Here is an 18,862-nt window from a genome sequence, read left to right on the forward strand (position 1 = left end):
AAAGAGCAGATCGGTTTTGAAAATTGAGCATAGGACCTGAACAGTGTTTAAGTTTATGCCAAAAGAGTGTTTGATTCGAAAAATGAGTTTAGGCCACTGAGAATTCGGTTCAGGCAGTGGGGTTTAGTGTTTTAGCAATTGTGAAAAACTGTAATGAGGGAATGCTGGAACCTCGGGGTAAGCGGAAATGCATGGTCAATGGTTCAGGGATGATCGGGATGGTACAGGTGTTGATGAGAGTGTTGAAAATACTCAACCACAAATCTTTAAGGTCGGGGCAAGCCTAGAACATGTGTACATGGTTAACTGGAGCTTGGGTGGCATCTGTTACAACTGCCGTTTCTGTCAGGGAACATCTTTGCCAGAGTGGCATGAGTATAGTGTGCCTTGTTTATGACCTTACATTGTCGTAGTGGCACAGATTGAAAAGAAGTAAACTAGGCGTAATGTCATGCTCCACTTTTCATCTGGGATAGCAACCCTGAGGTCCTTTTCCCAAGAGTCCTTGAGAGAGTTTTAAAGAGATGGGTTCAGTGACCTAATTCTTTCAGAAGTCCTTTTATTTTTGTGGCCTGTTCTGTTAACTAATATGGTTCGTCAGGGAAAAAAAAAAAAAAAATATATATATATATATATATACCTAAATATGTATGTATGTATATGTATGGTTCTGTAATGTTTTGTGTTGGTTGTCGGCTCTGTTTTAGTGTTGTCTAGATTGAGGTTTGGGATTGTTCTTGGTTGTGTGCGGTGCTTCGACAACACTGTTTTGTATTGTGAATTTGTACATAAGTTGCCCCCCCCCCCCCCCCCCCCCCCGCCCCCCCCCCCATCTTTCTCTCTTTCTCTCTTTCTCTCTCTCGCTCTCTGAGGGTTTCCGTCCCGGTCCTGTACGGCAGCCATGCCGGATGCAAGTTTTAAATAAAGGCAGCAGCAGGAGGAGATTCAGTCTCTTCCTGCTGCTAACAGTAAAATCTGTCCAGATAGTAAAAAGCCACAATTATACAATATTACACGCCCCAACTGCTGAACAGGACAAGGGAAAAAAAATGTTGAAGCAGTTTTCTGTTTTCAACACAAAAAGGAGCACTGGCTAAGAATGCCCTGTTTAATTGTGCAAGAAAAAAGTGTGGTATCTCTTAGTTTTACTTTTCTTGTGGTACAACATTTGTTACAGACCTGAAAATGTAACTCCTGCTAAAAGCCAACTTTAGAGGGACTGCAGAGGGAGCACTACACACACACACACACACACACACACACACACACACACACACACACACACACACACACACACACACACACACAGACAATATGTTATGGTGTGCATGTTTTAGTTTTTGGAATATTTATTTTATTTGGAGCCTTAAATATAAAACACATCACGTGTTAAGTATATATGATCAAGTCCTGTCGTTTATTTGTTCATGCAATACAGGAAAAAAGGGTATATTTCAGACATAGTTGGAAATTACGATTATTTGTGATTAATCATGAGTAATTAATTTGTAAGCTGTGATTAATCTGATTAAAAATTTTAATCATTTGACAGCCCTAATACACACACACACACACACACACACACATATATATATTCAGGGGGTCTTGTTTGGTGTAGTAGATCCCGGCCTCTGTTGATCTTGTGTTAAGGGCCTGTTCCTGTGCAGCCATGATTAGTGCCTCTGTGCTGTCCTTCAGTCCAGCCTTTTCCAGCCACTGGTATGTTTTTCCAATGTCAGCCACTTCTTCAATTTGTCGGTACATGCCATGCAGGGCTTTGTCTGTCCATGATAGCTCCTCTGGCTCCTCTTTACTGGGCTTTTGATGTGTGAGGCATTCACTTAGCAGATCATCACTGGGGGCCATTTTCTTGGTATACTCATGCAGGCTCTTGGTTTCCTCCTGGATAGTGGCTCTGACGCTCACTAGTCCTCGGCCTCCCTCCTTTCTCTTTGTGTATAGCCTCAGTATGTTGGACTTAGGGTGGAACCCTCCATGCATTGTAAGGAGCTTTCTTGTCTTGATATCAGTGGCTTGCATTTCTTCCAGTGGCCAGGATATTATGCCAGCAGGGTATCTGATTACTGGTAGGACGTAGGTGTTTATGGCCTGGATCTTATTTTTTCCATTCAGCTGACTCTTCAGGACCTGCCTTACTCTCTGTAGGTATTTGGCTGTGGCTGACTTTCGAGCTGCCTCCTCATGGTTACCATTTACCTGTGGGATCCCCAGGTACTTGTAGCTGTCCTGCACATCTGTTATGTTTCCTTCAGGTAATTCAACTCCTTCAGTTGTGATCACCGTCCCTCTTCTAGATACCATTCGTCCACACTTATCCAGTACGAATGACATCCCGATGTCATTGCTGTATACCCTGGTGAGGTGAATCAGGGAGTCGATGTCATGCTCATTCTTGGCATACAGTTTGATGTCATCCATGAAGAGGAGGTGGCTGACAGTCTTTCCGCTCTTGAACCGGTATCCAAAGCCGCTCTTGGTAATGATCTGGCTGAGGGGGTTCAGGCCTATGCAGAACAGCAGGGAGGACAGGGCATCACCTTGGTATATGCTGCATTTGATGCTCACCTGTGCCACTGGCTTTGAGTTGGCCTCTAGACTTGTCTTCCACAGTCCCATTGATTTCTGAATGAAGCTCCTTAGAGTCCTGTTGATGTTGTACAGTTCCAAGCACTCCAGTATCCACGTGTGTGGCATTGAGTCATAGGCTTTCTTGTAATCAATCCAGGCAGTGCACAGGTTGGTGCTGCGGGCCTTGCAGTCTTGGGCGATCACCCTGTCAACCAGTAGCTGGTGTTTGGCCCCCCTGGTGTTATTGCCAATCCCTTTTTGTGCTTTACTCATGTACTGATCCATGTGCCTACTTATCTTGGCCGCTATGATGCCCGATAGGAGATTCCATGTGGTGCTGAGGCAGGTTATAGGCCGGTAGTTTGATGGTATTGTTCCCTTCTGGGTGTCCTTCATGATGAGGACTGTCCGACCTTGGGTTAGCCACTCTTGGGGGGTCCCTGACATTAGCAGCTGGTTCATTTGTGCTGCAAGGCGTTCATGGAGTACAGTTAGCTTCTTAAGCCAGTAGGTGTGAATCTTGTCAGGCCCTGGAGCTGTCCATATATATATATATATATATATATATATATATATATATGTACGAGGGTGTACCCAAAAAAAAACCGGAATTTGATTATAACTTTTTATTTATGACATTTCAAAATAAAACACCACCGTCGCCTTCAAAATAATCCCCATCTGCATTCATGCAGCGCTCCAGCCGTGTCTCCCACTTCACCAATGCGTCGTCAGACCCGCGCGTAAAAGTGCCATTTTTTGCCGGCTGCGATTTTTCTGTCACCTCCTCCACATCTGCAAACCGCTGTCCCTTCAGCTCCTTCTTCAACTTGGGGAACAAGAAAAAGTCACTCGAGGCTACATCTGGCGAATAAGGCGGATGGGAGAGGAGATTCATCTTATTCTTCACCAGAAACTGCGTGACGCGCAGCGCCGTGTCCGCTGGCGCACTGTCGTGGTGGATCAACCGGGCTCCACTCCGCCACTCCGCGGGCCGCTTCCTCCTCACGGAGCCGTCTGAGGACTTCCATGCAGTAGTCCTGGTTTACAGTCTGACCTGGAGGGACAAACTTGCTGTGGACGATACCCTGGACAGCCAAGAAGCAGCTCAGCATTGTTTTCACGGCTGAGCGCACCTGACGCGCCGACATCTGGCCCTTTTTAAACCACCCGAACCACTCATGGACCTGATTCTTCCCCAGAGCAGCATCCTTGTAGGCTTGCTGCAACAAGGTGAGTGTTTCTGCTGCTGTTTTTTCCCAGCAGAAAGCAGAATTTAATGTTTACGCGCTGCTCTGGCTTCCCCGTCAATGTCGCCATTTTGGAAAAAATCGCAGACCGCCTCTGCACTCTGTTGCTATAAATAGCTCCTGACAGGCGTCAGTGTCACTCTGGGAGCTCAGATTTCTCACAGATGTGCATAAGGCTTACCTGCAGCACATCTGACAGCCAGAAGTCGGAACTCATTATTATTATTGTTTTCTGACCAAATTCCGGTTTTTTTTGGGTACCCCCTCGTATATAGCCAGGAGCATCTCTCAGCTCAGTGTTAGCGTGGCACCAGTCCAAGTTATGTCGCACACAGGTTACACTTCACCATTATGCTCTTGTCTTTTTCTCTAAGAATATGTCCATCTCGCAAATGTAGAATCCACGTCTGTTGTCATCTTCGCCATTCCAGCAACAGGAATGAAGTCTCATTCGTGGATTTTGTTTTTCCACAGGCGGACTGTCTCTCAGTGTTCTTTTAAAGTAATTATAAAAAACAACACCTACTCAAGTCAGAATTCATCGTAACACACATTACTTAGATTGTAACAGGTAAAATATTACCGAAATTTAATTAATGAGGTCTTATGTCACTACGTTACAGCAAAAAATAATTGAAGGTGCTGTCCGCGATTTTAATGTAACCAGGACGAGAAAAATGCTTTTGACATCATGTACTACAAAGTTCATGCTATATTTCTGTGGAAAAAAATCACACATTGATCAGCGTGTTTTGGATATCTGGCCCCGCAAAGCACTGCCTGAGGATTTAGCGTGACAACCTCTCTGCTCCACTGGCAGTAGCAGTAGCAGCAGTGGGGGCGGGGGCGGAGTGAGTCTTTCTTCATTTCATTTTTGCAAGCTTCTTTCTGCATTGAACATGTAGTGACAAGGTAAAATATGGTTTACCTGAGACGAAGTGGCCATTTATTTTGAACAAAATAAAGTCGAAGTGGCTTCTGCTGTGTTTCCTCTGGAGGATTGTGCACGCGTACGGGATGTGCATGTAGCGTCGTGCACACTGAGTTGGAGCAGAGTGGAGGGGGGAGTGGGAGGGTTTTCTCAATGTGAGGAACCAATCACAGAGCTCGGGGGCGGAGCCAACATTTTAAACTGAAGTCAGAGCTCAGAATTGTGAAGAATCACCTGATTGGAGAGTGACAACTGAACTGTCCAGTCAGGGAGCAGATGGCTCTCTGTCCTCCCGGCCCATTGCAGATTCTTAAGGTGAAGTAAATTTTCAGGAGCAGGACAGAAAGCTGATATATAAAATATTTATGGGATTATATTGAGCTCATAAAATACCTGGTTTTTGATGTACTTGCTCTTGTAGACGTTCTTCAAATCATTTTGGACTTCAGGACAGGCTTCATCAACTTTAGTGAGGACTGCTACAAGTTGGACTCCTGCCAAGAAAGAGCAGAAAATAATGGTTTAAATATTTCAAATTTAAAAGGTTAATAATAGCTATTTCAAATCTTTTCACTATACACCATGAGACAGCGCCCCTGAGTTTCACTGGAAAATCCAGCGTCAGAGTGCAGTGCCATTACGCACAGGGATTCATTGTATTTGTTGCAGCTATTTCAGGCAGAGGTGGTTGGTTTTCATTTTGATGCCAATATTTGTCAAACCTTCACCAGCTCCTCTAATGAACCATAACTCTGCTGCTCTTCACTTCAATCCCATTCAGGCAGCTTGGACATTAATGTGAGGCGTTCAAAAGCAATTGTGATTTATAATTTTTACTGAATTACCGTATTGGCCCGAATATAAGACGATGTTTTTTTCCAGAAATTGCATCCTCAAAAGTGGGGACATGTTATAATCGCGGACTTACGGTAGTTGGTCAATACCCATCCGCGCCGCTAGATGGAGCCAAAGTATCACTGACCAGAGAGCGAGTGGCCGTGATCAAATGAGGTCAAATGATCTGATGAAAAATGGAGGATCATCTGGAACTGAGGGGCTCGAACGCTGGACAACTGAGCAAACGACAGAGGTGAAGTTATGATGCCAACTTTAAACTGATGGTGATCAACACAGCAGAGTCATTAAACAACTGACAAGCCGCCAGGAGATCTGGTGGAGCAGAGCGCCTCATTCGATATTGGAGAGCACAGAAAAAACGCCTACAGAATGCTAACACTATGAGAAATGCTTTCCGTGGTCCCAAGAGCGACGCTTCAGAGAGACTGATAGAACTAGACTGATAGGGTGAGTGAATATGTCACTGAAAAACGGAAAGACGGAATGTCCACCACCAGAGCCTGATTCAGCTGAAGGCACTGGAAAGTTATCTACATTATGCAGTTTTGACCCCTTAAAGCTCGTGTCCGGAGGTTCCGTTCGATTCCAATGTATGTATCATTTTTCAACAGAGCTTAAATGTGTTTGTCTGGTTCAATACTTTACTATAATATTAGCATAAAGCAATATAAAAATGTATTCATGAGCCCTGCCTTCGTCTCATAGACCTCCATGTTATCCGAAAAAGCACCGGTCAGCGTCAGCCAATAGATTTCGAGCTTCCGCCTTGTCATGCCGTCAGTCAAAGTGTGCACACAGCCAGAGAGCACGCGCACTCGCCCAGGCAGAGGTGAGTTTGCTCCGCAGCAGCCGCCCCGCTTACCTCGGATATATCCATGGTCTGCAGAACATGTAGGACTCGGAGGCTCTCATTTTCACCCGACAGATAATTCGCGTGCACAATCAAAGGGGCGTGGCTTGGTCGCTCATGAAAGCAGAGGGAGGGCGGAACCTCGAGACGTTGGATTAAAAAAACCTCTCTCTTTCAAAACTCCGGACACGAGCTTTAAAGGTTCTTATTTGTTGCTTATTGTTTCTTATTTTGAGAAAGATATATATATATATATATACATGTATATATGTACATACATACATATATATATATATACTGTATATATATATATATGTGTGTGTGTGTGTATATATATATATATATATATATATATATATATATATATATATATACTATTCAATACTGTAGTAATATGTTTTCATTTTCAGTTTATAATAATTGTATAATAAAAAGTTGTTTTGTGAGTGACCTTATTGTCTTCAGCATTTTTTTTTTTCGCAAAATGATCTTTGAAAAATAGGGGTCGTGTTATAATCGGCGTCGTCTTATATTCGGGCCAATATGGTGAATAACACAATGAGACCAAAAATGTGGGATATCTATGACCCTTATATAATGTAATGTAAAACTTATTTTAGCCATGTTGCTTTCCTTCTATACCAGGGGTTTTCAAAGTGTGGAACAGCGAGCCTCCCCATGGGGCACTCTGCTATTTGAGCGCCCCTCGTCCTATCATGAAAGACAGGAAACAAGGAACCTTTGAAGTTCAGGAAGTAGTTGAGTTGTGCATAGAGCCCATTCAGATCACAGTTCCAGAGGGAGTCATGATTAGAAGTGAAAGTCCAGGAAAAAAGCCAAACACACGCACATACATAGCAATGACATAAGATAATTGCTTCAGTTCAACAGATCAGCGGTCGCAGTTACATCATCAGCGCAGCACATTGTTGGGGATCGCGGGTATCACCAGGAAGCTGTTCATTTGCCATGACTGCTGTGTGTGGGCATGCACACAGCAAGGGGGGGTGTCAGCCCTTCCTCCCACTCTCAAAGAGGGGGAGGCATTTGAAATTCGAGCTAAGCTTCAAAGCCCACCTCTGAGAGGAGATGATGAATTGTGATTGGTCAGGATTCGCAACTCTGCCTGGCTTGCGGTTCCTCCTTCCCCCACCAACAGAGTTCAAAGCGAACCTTCGAAGAGGAAGGTTCGGCAGAGTTCTCGCCCGACCTCTGAGGAGGCAGGAAGGGACCTTCCCTAGTTCGACAGCTGGCTAGCCAGCATTGTTAACGGCTAACAAAGGAAGGAGGCCCCCGACCAAGGCCTAACCACATACTGGCATCCAGCATCCAGTCGTTTCCTTCCCCATGGACCACCAGAACAGGCAAGAGGAACACAGCCTCTACTCTCACAAACTGTGCTTTAAGACTTTCACAGGTGAAGTGACCAGTTCCTTCAGTCTGCAAGCAGGATCTCCGGCCTCCAGTCATAAGCACATGGCATCACTGGACCGACCAAGCCAAGAACCAATCAGCCCCAGCATCTGACTGACACCCAGGCCCAGGACCCACTCCTCCAGCCCATGACAAGGACACCACTTCAACTCTTCAACACCTCCACCTTCTACCGCTGCACAGCAACAGAAAACGTTAGCAGGGACCTGCTAACGGGAGACAAAGAGCAATCACCTGGCTATCACCGAGCAGCTGGCTAGCACCGAGCGACTCTTCCTCCAAAGACAAGGGAATGTGATAACTATCTGAGTTTTAGCATAGAGAGGTTTTGCCAAGCATAGAACTGTTTGTGTTCATGATATGTGGATTTAATTGAGATTTTTTTCCGGTTAGGATGAACTGAGGATAAGTTAATAGTCTGTAAGCTAATGATCACTTCGCTTCACCCAATGCTGGGTTTGCAAGTTAATTTTGATACTGAACTGTAATGCTTAAACCTCCAGCATCACACCAAAACATCACCTGGTCAATCCAACATCGTCCACCCAGTCTGAGGTGATGGACAACTCAGATCATGTTGAATCATTTTGAATTGGCTTTTACAAAGTTGTACTTGAGAGCGGAAACAGGGCTTAGCCCCTCCCAAGCTCTCCTTTGTTACTGAGTTTTTTACTTGTTACTGTTGCACACACACACACACACACACACACACGCTCATTCATACGAACACGACTTGTATAGACACCTAGATAGAATTGTGTGTTTGGTTTTGCTTTATTGTTAATAAATATAATTTTTGGAATCATTTGTGTCGTTAATGTTTCACTATTATGAATGGAATGTCGATCTCTTCTTTCCAAGAACTCCAGAATCCTCCAGGTTTTACTGTTAAAATTTGGTAATTGTTAATAATATAATTATTAATCCAAATTCCAAATTGATAGTTTAACCAAGTTTATGAGATTGATTACAACGAATTGGCTATCTTTTCCTACTAAACATAGGTGGTGCCCTGAGGTTATCTGGTGAAAATCAGATCCAAAATTCTTGAACTGATAATTATCTTTGATAATCATTAATTGTTACTGATAGTCAAATTCATTAAGTTAAAATCACAACATTATTGGTGCAGCCCATGTGAGCCAGAAGAACATTAATGCTGTGAACCCCAACAACGTCATCACCACCGGTCGTCAGCAGAAGAGTGGGTGGAGGCGTTGAGAGTGGGGGAGGGAATGTGTGTTGCGTATGTGTGGCATTTCAATTCATCAATCCATGTATGTGTGTGTAGTTTGACCCTTGCCCTTTGTGCTCCAGTTCATAGCGACTCTCAGATGGTAGTTGCCGTGGAGACGTCCTTGAACGAACCAGTCCAGAGATGAGGCGGGTTGCTTTGGGAATGAGAGGAGAGGGAGATAGAAAAGCAATCTTCTGGCCTTGGATCTTCCAGGGGTTGTTATGAATTCCAGGGGCGCCAGACACAATCAGAAGGTATCTTGTTGTGGTGTGGAAGGAGCCGTCTCCTTGTGTCTCACATCATCCATAGTCGCTGCCAAATTGTCCAACTTTCGAAAGAGTTCGCACTAACAGTCATCGTGAGCTATTGCCTGTTGATTTGAAAAGACCATCATCCCTGGACGTCTTTTGTGGTTGCGGTCTTCTTAATCCTCCAGAGCAGTGGGCCCCAAACTACAGCCCGCCTCCACATTTGATCCGGCCCCCAGAGAGCATTTTATTTTTTTTCATATACCGTATTTTTCGTACTATAAGGCGCACCTAAAAGCCTCAAATTTTCTCAAAACCCAACAGTGCGCCTTTTTTGTGGAAAATACGGTAATAAAAACCACCCAGTTGCCAGTTGTCGAGCTGTTTGACTGCGCCCGCTGCGACACTGGGAGCGGCCGCGCTGCGCTGCATGTCCATGCAGAGGAGCGTCCTCAGTCAAACTGGCTTTATGTCGCTTTACTCGCTATTGAACACATTTCTACTGAGAATGGAACCACCTAGATCGCCAATTTGTATTTCACTCATACAGAACGTGGATAATTTTTTTCTCCCGTTTTATACTGGACTGGACACTATCGCGATGTCTAGAATGTTCCTGTTCAGCTGTGTGGCTGCACACATCTTTAAAGTTACCTTCAGTGTGAACAGGGCAATGATAGTAAAGGTGGCTGTTATCTGAGCGTCTGAATAAAAGAAACAATACTATATGCATCGTTTAATGTGAGGGGGGCGTGGCCAGGCGACTCTCATTGATTAGTTTAAAAAGAGGTGTGGGACACGAAAAACTGTGCAAAGCGCTGCTCCTGGACAGGATTCGATAAATTAATTTACCTGACTCAGAGCATGAATTGCCGTGAGACTGGGTTGTCTGTTCTATGGGCCTTATAATGCGGTGAGTCCTATATATGAAAAAAGTTAAAAAAAAAAAAAAAAAAAAAAAAAAAAAAACATTCATTGACAGTGTGCCTTATAGTGTGAAAAATATGGTATGTGTATTTGTATTTAATAATAAAGTTGGACTTTTGGAAACTGACCCCGGCCCCGGCGTCAAGGGGGAGCCGGGGTCAGTTTGCGTTGCCCCCTCACGCAGACTCCCCCGCCCCCTCAGTCAAAGTACAGTATTTCATTTAAAAAAATAAAGTTTTCAGTCTATTATGTGCTTAAAAAACAACAGAAAATTCTGCTGGCTTGGTCAAATCAATATGAAGTGTTGTGCTATTCAAAATACAAAAAAAGAGGAGACTCCAGCTCTACTAAAGGTGAGAGCTGGTTATTTTATCAATTATTTTGTTACCATTTGTGCTTTTTAGCAATTTGGTTAATGATCATACGTTGTTGGACATCCACAGGATCTGTGGATTCTGTTTTTGTGTTGCTCCGTTACTTTTTCTCCACCTATGCGTTGCTGTATCAGCACATTAAAAACCCTAGGGTTTTTGGTGGCAAGGTTCGCCTAAAAATGCCTATCCATTTTAAATCAACAGTATCTCCACCATTATTTGGACAATATGCATAATCTTGGTCTCAATTGATAGCTAAGACCTTACAGAATATTGTTCCAGTGTCAGAAACACTGTGATTTTTAATATGCCTGAGCAAGTTTTGATAAAGTAGAGGAAAAAAAATGAAATTTTTACCTTCACCGAATTTTTTTTCAGATTCCACATTGAAAAACTCCATGATGACAATGAAGCTAGCCATAATGATGCCACTGCTTGTATTCAGTAACTCCTTGACTACAACTGTACCAAGTTTCATGAGAATAGCACAAAGCACATAGATTTTATAGGGTTCAGTTTGGATAGTACCAGGCGAACCCTCCATTTGGCCACTTAGAGACCAACCTGTGCCAAACTACACTAAGTGGGTTTTTTTTTCTTTGAAAGGAATCTGACTTTAAAATACCTTTAATTTCCACTACAAGGGTCTGTATATATACAAAGGACCCTTTGGTTCTGACATTTAGCCACTATATTAGCAGTTTCTGCATAGTTTTTGTGGAGAAACTTATAATTGTGCACAGTATTGTGCACAGTATGAAATAAATTTTTATACATGACTGAACCATAACATTTAGCTTCCAACTGAAATATATTTATAATAATATAATCAATACAAAAATAGCCAATTATATCACTGAGAAAACAAAAAAATGATACCCTTTGAAATATGTAAACAATAATATCTGCAAAATGCGCATCAAGAAAAAAACAAAAAACAATGTACAGTTAGCTGTGAAAAAGCTCAATGAAGATAAATGTGCATGTTTCAGAATTAAAAAATTGCTAAATATGTCAGAAACAATCACTAATTGCCATCCACGTGCGTCTCACTCTGCAGTGCGCACCGGCGCACCTGCAATCCAAGATGGCGGCAGCGCTCGTGGGGTTATGTTCGAAGCTGTCTCCCAGCTGGATGAGCCCCTAGTCACGTGTAACATATCGTTGGAAAGCTCGCGAGACGTAGAACATCAACAAACGTGATTTGAGCTCCCAGGGTTAACGACGAGCCCACAAGATGGCGACACGAGGCAGCATATAAACATTGTGGCGCACGACGCTCCTTCACTTCGCTAGAGGATTATGAAGTCAATTTTGGTCAGAGGAGAGTCTGGATAGGTGGAAAATGACCACAAAACGGTAAGGAAATAAAATATGTTGTGTTTTGTGTGAATAGCTTTGAGATTTGGCAATGGAGTGTGTGAGAATCATGCAATCTGAGGTGCTGGCTGTGAAATGTGAAGATCGGCTTTTGGTTTGTTTTGCCGCTGACGGGAGCCGGTCGGCTCAGAGAATATTCTGCCTGGTGTCATCTTAAAGAGCAGCTTTTCTAGTTTCTCAAGATACCAAATATGTTGGGATGGAGCAGACGGACCGTGCGTTCTGTAGCGTTTTGTGTCGGCAGGTGCGGGTGAGGGGGGCATGTCGAAATGTTGCATACAAATTTTAAAGTTGTTATAAATCAAACACTCGGTCATCAAAGTGCAGTTTGAGATGTTCAGTTAGTGAGATTAAGGCTTATTGTTTGAGACACAGTTGAAAGAAAACATCCTCACAGCATTTTAGTCACTTTTTACACATGTTGAAGTGGAGCGTAAAAATTTTGGACCCGGTACCGGGTCCGTCGGGCCAAACGGGTTAAATGAAAACCCCTCCATCCGCTTCCCTGTTGCGATGGTGACTTGTCGAAACAGGGCTCCATTTATGCTGTCTTTTAAAAGCATTTTTGGAATCTGTGTCGTGAAACAGACCTCAGGTTCCATGTGTCTTGAAACTGTGCACAAAAAAAATCTAATAAACATTTCTGAAACAGCTCGATGCACTCACCCAATTCCCGGGCTTCTTCTCTGATCTCCTTTATCTTGCGAACAGTCTCGTCATCTATCCGGTTTACTGCGTTGGCAGAAACAACACAAACCAGAACATGACCTTTGTCATTGATGGTCGGAGTATCAATGTAGTAGGATCCAGTTGGTTTACTGCCAGGAAGGAGCTGAAAAAAAAGGAAGAATTTCAAAATGATACTCTACTTTGTAATACAGTTTTGGAATGTTTGTGCAGTTATATATTGTCATGGTTTTTTTTGGTTTGTTTTTTTACCAATGTGAACGAATAATATTTATGTTGTTTACAGAGCTGTGTTCTCCGTTCTTGGTAAATAAAATACCAGGAAAGAGAAATTATCATTATTGTACCTTGAATCCTTCTTTGATGTGTCCTTTCAGGATCAGTTTGATATTTTCCACATCAACTCCTCTCCCAGAGCCCTTCTCAATACCCATAGTGTCACTAAAGACAAGAGGATAATAGGTTCCAGGCTTTTCTGTCTGGATTTTATAACTTCGGTACTGCAAGTTGAAACAAGTGATGACAATGTTAGCATGTGCCGTTAGCCTGAGGTCAGATTTCAGTTGCTCAGTTTCTCTATTTGACAGTCAGTTAATTGCAGTGAAAGTAGCTGTTCTGTCTTTAGGTCGAAGAAAACTATTAACTTTTCATCCTGTGTGTCTTTCTGTGAATTATCAACAGTATACAAGTTCTTCATACTTCCTGAGTGAAGCTGCTGCCATAGTTGGTGGCTGCTGAAGCTCGAGCTGATACTCTTCCTCGAAGAGTGCTGTCAACAGAGTTGATGAAACTGGACTTTCCGGAGCCTGGTGGTCCAAGCAGCAGAACTCTGAGATGTTGAGCCTTTGATTGAAGCTTAAAATTCTTGACATAATAAAGGTCTTCATTTCTATTCCTGTTCAAAATAAGAGTAGATCAGGATGAAGCAGAAACTTCATGCCCACATGTTTCAAAACTGACAAATATTTCTTGCTGTATTACAGAAGTGGAATGGAATGCTTTTATTGTCATTGCCACAAGTTACAGAAGTTACAAATTACAATGAAATTACTGAGGTTTAAAGACACATGCAGGCAATTACGGCATTCCGTCTTGAAAAGGAACAGAGTTAAAGGAACTCAGACGTAGGGTTGCCAACTCCCAGAGATTGAAATAGGGGACACCTCTCGCGGGCCACTGAAAAAAAACTGGGTTTTTAGGGGGTCAAAAACGCATATATATAACAGCATTTTGCCACAGTTATACCTATTACAGACTATAAAAACACATTAGGCTACTGCATTACACCTACAGTAGCAAGATTGTAATAACTCATGATCAGCTTGATCAGTTTGTATTTGAGGCCTACAGTGAGACAGTTATCATTCCAGTATCATCATGATGGACAGCAGCTCTCAGCCACTGCACCGGACGGTAGACGAGCTCAGCAGCTCCTTCAGAGGAGACTGAGACCCTCAGAGCAGGAAGGAGCTACCACAGGCCTCTCATCCCCACCGCTGCCAGACTGTACAATTCTACTGTGGAGAATATAACCTAATCCTGGACATTATAATATCCTGCACCCGCCCCCCTTTCAGAAATTCAGCGACACTTTATCATCCATTCACTCTGCTGTATCCATTCACTCCGCTAAAACATATTGTACATATTATATATCGTACTGTATAGTTATATATTGCATCGTATATTGCATATTGTATTGTATATATTGTATATATTATATATTTCCTGTTATATTTTTAAGATTCAGGTTGTACATACAGTTAGATCTTCATTGTCTTTAGCTTCTATTATCAATCCTACTATGATTTGCACTATCACTTGTTAATTATTGCACCATTCATTACTTTTGCACCCCGCTGTGTGTTCTATGAGCCGATACACCTGTACATTTCTCCACTGAGATTAATAAAGTCTTCTGTTCCTATTCTATTCTATATTTATTGCTAAATGTGCAAAATAACATCAAACAGCTGCTGTCTCTTCTGGATTTTAACATGTTCTTTTTTAATTTTCAACTAAAAAAGTGCAAAATCAAAACTGAAAAACCTTTTGAACAGAAAAACCAACAAGGTGCCGTTTCTAAACTGAAAACACTCCACAGTCTGCAGCAGCAGACACACATCAATGAACTAAACATAATATATCCGATATGGAAACGGCACAAACTTACATGTCTCTGGAAGCCATGCTGCGCTGTTTTAATGTTTTGATTTACTTCTTCCCATGCGCTCTGTGACCAAACTGACTATTGGCCAATGAGCTGCCGTAGCCTACGAGGAACGGTCTTTTTTTGACCAAGAGTGATTCTGTGTTGTCAAGCCATGTTTGTCAGCTCATTGGTCACAGAGCCGGTGCACAATTTACCGTAAGTTTTCATAAAAAGCGCATGTTCCATTGCTCACGTTTTGACTCTCACAAAAATACGGAACAAAATGCGTTCCTTTTCAGTTCAATACGGAATGCACACTTTTACGTCCAAATACATAACAATTCCGTTTTTCAAGGAACGGTTGGCAACTCTACTCAGACGAGTTCTGAGCGTGATGGTGGGGGTGGTGGTGGTGGTGGGGGGTGGGGTGGGGGGGGAGATACATCAATTCAGATCACGATTTCAAAGGGAGTCGTGATTAGAAGTGAGAGACCAAAAAAAAAAAAAAAAAAAAGCCAACCGCGCTCATATATAGCAAGACGCATGAGACAAATTGCTTCAGTCCAGCAGATCAGCAGTCGCAGCTACATCATCAACGCAGTGTTACACTCCCCTAAATACTCACCCCCATGGTACGTCTCTCCATGGTCTATCAAAAGCTGTCAAGACAAACACATCTGCATAAATCATATTTTCTAATAATATTGGGCAATTGGCACTTGTTTTATGTACTTAAGTGAATTTTGTATTGTTTCTGAAATATAAATTGACTTACTTCTTGAAGGTGGAGGTGGAGATGGAGGTCGAGGTCGAGGTCGAGGTGGAGACTTTTCTTTTGACTTGAAAAAATACATCATTTATATAAATAAGTTTCCACAAACAAAAAATCATCTCTATCAGTATTCATGTTTGATCATTTTAAAAACACTGAACATATTTAAATTAATCATTCATCAAAAAAATTGAAAGGTAAACAGCAGTCTTACCTTTCCACCACCCATGCTGAAGGAAAATAACGGTGTCACTGGAAAGCAATGAATTGTTTTTATTGAAGTAAATCTGAGGTGAAAAGTGTCCAGTAAAGCTGTGAAGCTGTTGATGTCTGGTTACATCTGAAGTCAAAGCTCAGTGAGCTCAGTCCACAAATAGCTGATGTTTAACAGACTGTTCTTACTTTCAGTTTCTTTTATGTCACATGATTTCAAAGAAAGACTCATGGTGCATGTAACAGAACAGAACAGAACAGGTGTATTCAGTAGCTTCTGAATCACAACAATCAGAAGGAATGAATTAAGAGCAGATGCTGTTTAGTTTCTGCAGACCATCTTGCCCATAATCAAACCTGCAGTCACGCACATTGTCAATTCCTCCCTGGAAACCGGCATTTTTCCTGTTACTTTTAAACAAGCCCGCGTCACCCCACTACTAAAAAAGCCTCATCTCAACCCAGCCCAGGTTGAAAACTACAGGCCAGTCTCACTTCTACCATTCCTGTCGAAAATACTGGAGCGCTCAGTATGTAACCAAGTCTCTGAACACCTGCGGAACAACAACCTACTTGACCCATTTCAGTCAGGCTTCAGATGCGACCACTCCACTGAGACTGCTCTCCTTTCAGTCACGGAATCTCTGCGGCTGGCAAGAGCTGCTGGACAGTCCTCTGTCCTCCTGCTGCTGGACTTATCTGCTGCCTTTGACACCGTGAACCATCAAATCCTCCTCTCCTCACTCTCTGACCTTGGCATCTCAGGTTCCGTCCTGTTGTGGTTCAAGTCCTACCTCACAGGCAGATCCTTCAGAGTTTCATGGCGAGGGGAGGTGTCAAGGTCACATGGCCTATCGACAGGGGTCCCTCAGGGGTCGGTGCTTGGCCCCTTACTCTTCTCTCTGTACACCACTTCACTTGGTGCAGTGATTCGCTCCCATGGCTTCTCCTACCACTGTTATGCTGACGACACTCAGCTCTTCCTCTCTTTTCCACCTGACGACACCACAGTCTCAGCTCGAATATCAGCATGTCTGGCTGATATCTCCACCTGGATGAAGGAACGCCACCTTCAGCTAAATCTGTCTACGACTGAACTCATGGTCTTTCCAGCTTGTCCATCTGTCCAACCTCAGATCAGTGTCCAACTTCACTCGAGCCTACTTGTGCCCACAAACTCAGCCAGAAACCTGGGTGTCATGATTGATGACCAGCTGACCTTTAAGGTTCATGTGGCCTCAGTTTCTCGGTCTTGTCGTTATGCCCTCTACAACATCAGGAAGATCAGACCCTTCCTGATCCAACAGGTCACACAGCTTCTGGTTCAGGCTCTCGTGATATCACGCATTGACTACTGCAACTCTCTTCTGGCGGGTCTCCCTGCGTGCACAGTCAAACCTCTACAGATGATCCAGAATGCAGCAGCACGTCTGGTCTTCAACCAGCCCACAGAGCTCATGTCACTCCTCTGTTCATCTCCCTTAATTGGCTTCCAGTTGCAGCCAGGATCAAATTCAAATCTCTCCTCCTGGCTTACAAAACGCTTACAAGAACGGCTCCGGCCTACCTGGACTCCCTGATCCAGGTTTACTCTCCTTCACGCCCTCTTCGCTCTGCATGTGAGAGACGTCTGGTGCTTCCAGCCCAGCACGGCTCTAAACCTTCAGCCAGACTCTTCTCCTCTGTTGTTCCCAAATGGTGGAATGAACTACCTAACTCGGTGCGTTCCGCCGAGTCTCTTTCTACTTTCAAGAGACAATTGAAGACTCAATTGTTCAGAGAACACCTAGGGTCTTAATCCGACCCCATGTTCGGGGAAGAATAGATCAGGTGTTCTAAAACCCAGCACTTATGTACCACTGACTAAGTTGAAACACAAAAAAAAAAAAAAAAAGGGGGGGGGGGGGGGGGTAGTGGCTCCTCTTCTGCAACTTGATGGCAACTCCCTTGACCAATCGCACTTGAAGCAATTGATGCATTTACTAATGGTTTCTTTCTTTCTTATGTCTATATTCTTGCTTGTGTTGTATGTCGCTTTGGACAAAAGCGTCTGCTAAATGAAATTGTAGAATTGTAGAATTGTAGTTTGCATTATGGGATGAATTAGACAAGTGGTCTTAACAAATGATAGTAAACTACCATTTGTGTAACTGATGTGAGTTACATGTTTGCCAGACTTCTCGCATCCGTCCCCTCTGTCCCTCGCACTTTTTTCAGCTGTTACAACCGTACAATCTATGATTAACATACGGTGACATCTTTTTTCCAAGCTGTCTTTAAACGCATGATGAGCAGTTGAGGGTGACTGAATGGAGACATGCTGCTGATAGTGTTCAGTAAACCAGCCAGGGAAAGCAAAATTATCGAATTTCTGAAAGGATATTATTTCCTCCATTTTGCCGTGATAATGAGTTAAAGCTCGTGTCTGGAGTTTTGAAAGAGGGAGGGTTTTTTTAATCCAACGTCTCAAGGTTCCGCCCTCCCTCTGCTTTCATGAGCAACCAAGCCACGCCCCTTTAATTGTGCACGCGAGTTATCTGTCGTGTGAAAATAAGAGCCTCCGAGTCCTACAGCATCCTCCATGTTGAGCTGTTTACGGTGGATGTTCAGCAGACAGTGGATATATCCGAGGTAAGCGCGGCGGCTGCTGCAGAGCTAACTCTCCTCTGCTGGGCGAGCGGCCGTGCTCTCTGGCTGCTCCACACTTTGATTGACAACACGACAATGCGGAAGCTCGAAGTCTATTGGCTGACGCTGACCGGCACTTTTTCGGATAACATGGGGGTCTATGAGACGAAGGCGGGGCTCATAAATACATTTTTATATTGCTTTATGCTAATATTATATTGTAGTATCGAACCAGACTAACACATCTAAGCTCTGTTGAAAAATGATACATATGTTGGAAACGAACGGACACTCCGGACACGAGCTTTACTGTGGTGTTCTCAAGATCTTGA

The 18,862-nt window shown here is 43.3% G+C and overlaps 2 protein-coding genes across 2 annotated transcripts in view; both read right to left on the reverse strand.

Annotated features, from left to right (window-relative positions):
- LOC115404702 (interferon-induced protein 44-like) overlaps positions 1 to 18,862 on the reverse strand; it is a 52,407-nt gene that overhangs the window by 31,543 nt on the left and 2,002 nt on the right. Inside the window, exons 2-5 of the mRNA XM_030114096.1 lie at positions 16,442 to 16,446; positions 13,113 to 13,265; positions 12,745 to 12,910; positions 5,164 to 5,264 (exon numbers count right to left, since the gene is read on the reverse strand). Of these exons, the coding sequence (XP_029969956.1) occupies positions 5,164 to 5,264; positions 12,745 to 12,910; positions 13,113 to 13,199 (354 nt within the window). The 5' untranslated portion in view covers positions 13,200 to 13,265; positions 16,442 to 16,446. The remainder of the gene's footprint in view (positions 1 to 5,163; positions 5,265 to 12,744; positions 12,911 to 13,112; positions 13,266 to 16,441; positions 16,447 to 18,862) is intronic.
- LOC115403871 (interferon-induced protein 44-like) overlaps positions 1 to 18,862 on the reverse strand; it is a 391,401-nt gene that overhangs the window by 9,467 nt on the left and 363,072 nt on the right. The gene's annotated exons all lie outside the window — the stretch shown is intronic.

The sequence above is a fragment of the Salarias fasciatus genome, chromosome 17 (assembly GCF_902148845.1).
Source record: "Salarias fasciatus chromosome 17, fSalaFa1.1, whole genome shotgun sequence".
Classification (NCBI taxonomy): Eukaryota; Metazoa; Chordata; class Actinopteri; order Blenniiformes; family Blenniidae; genus Salarias; species Salarias fasciatus.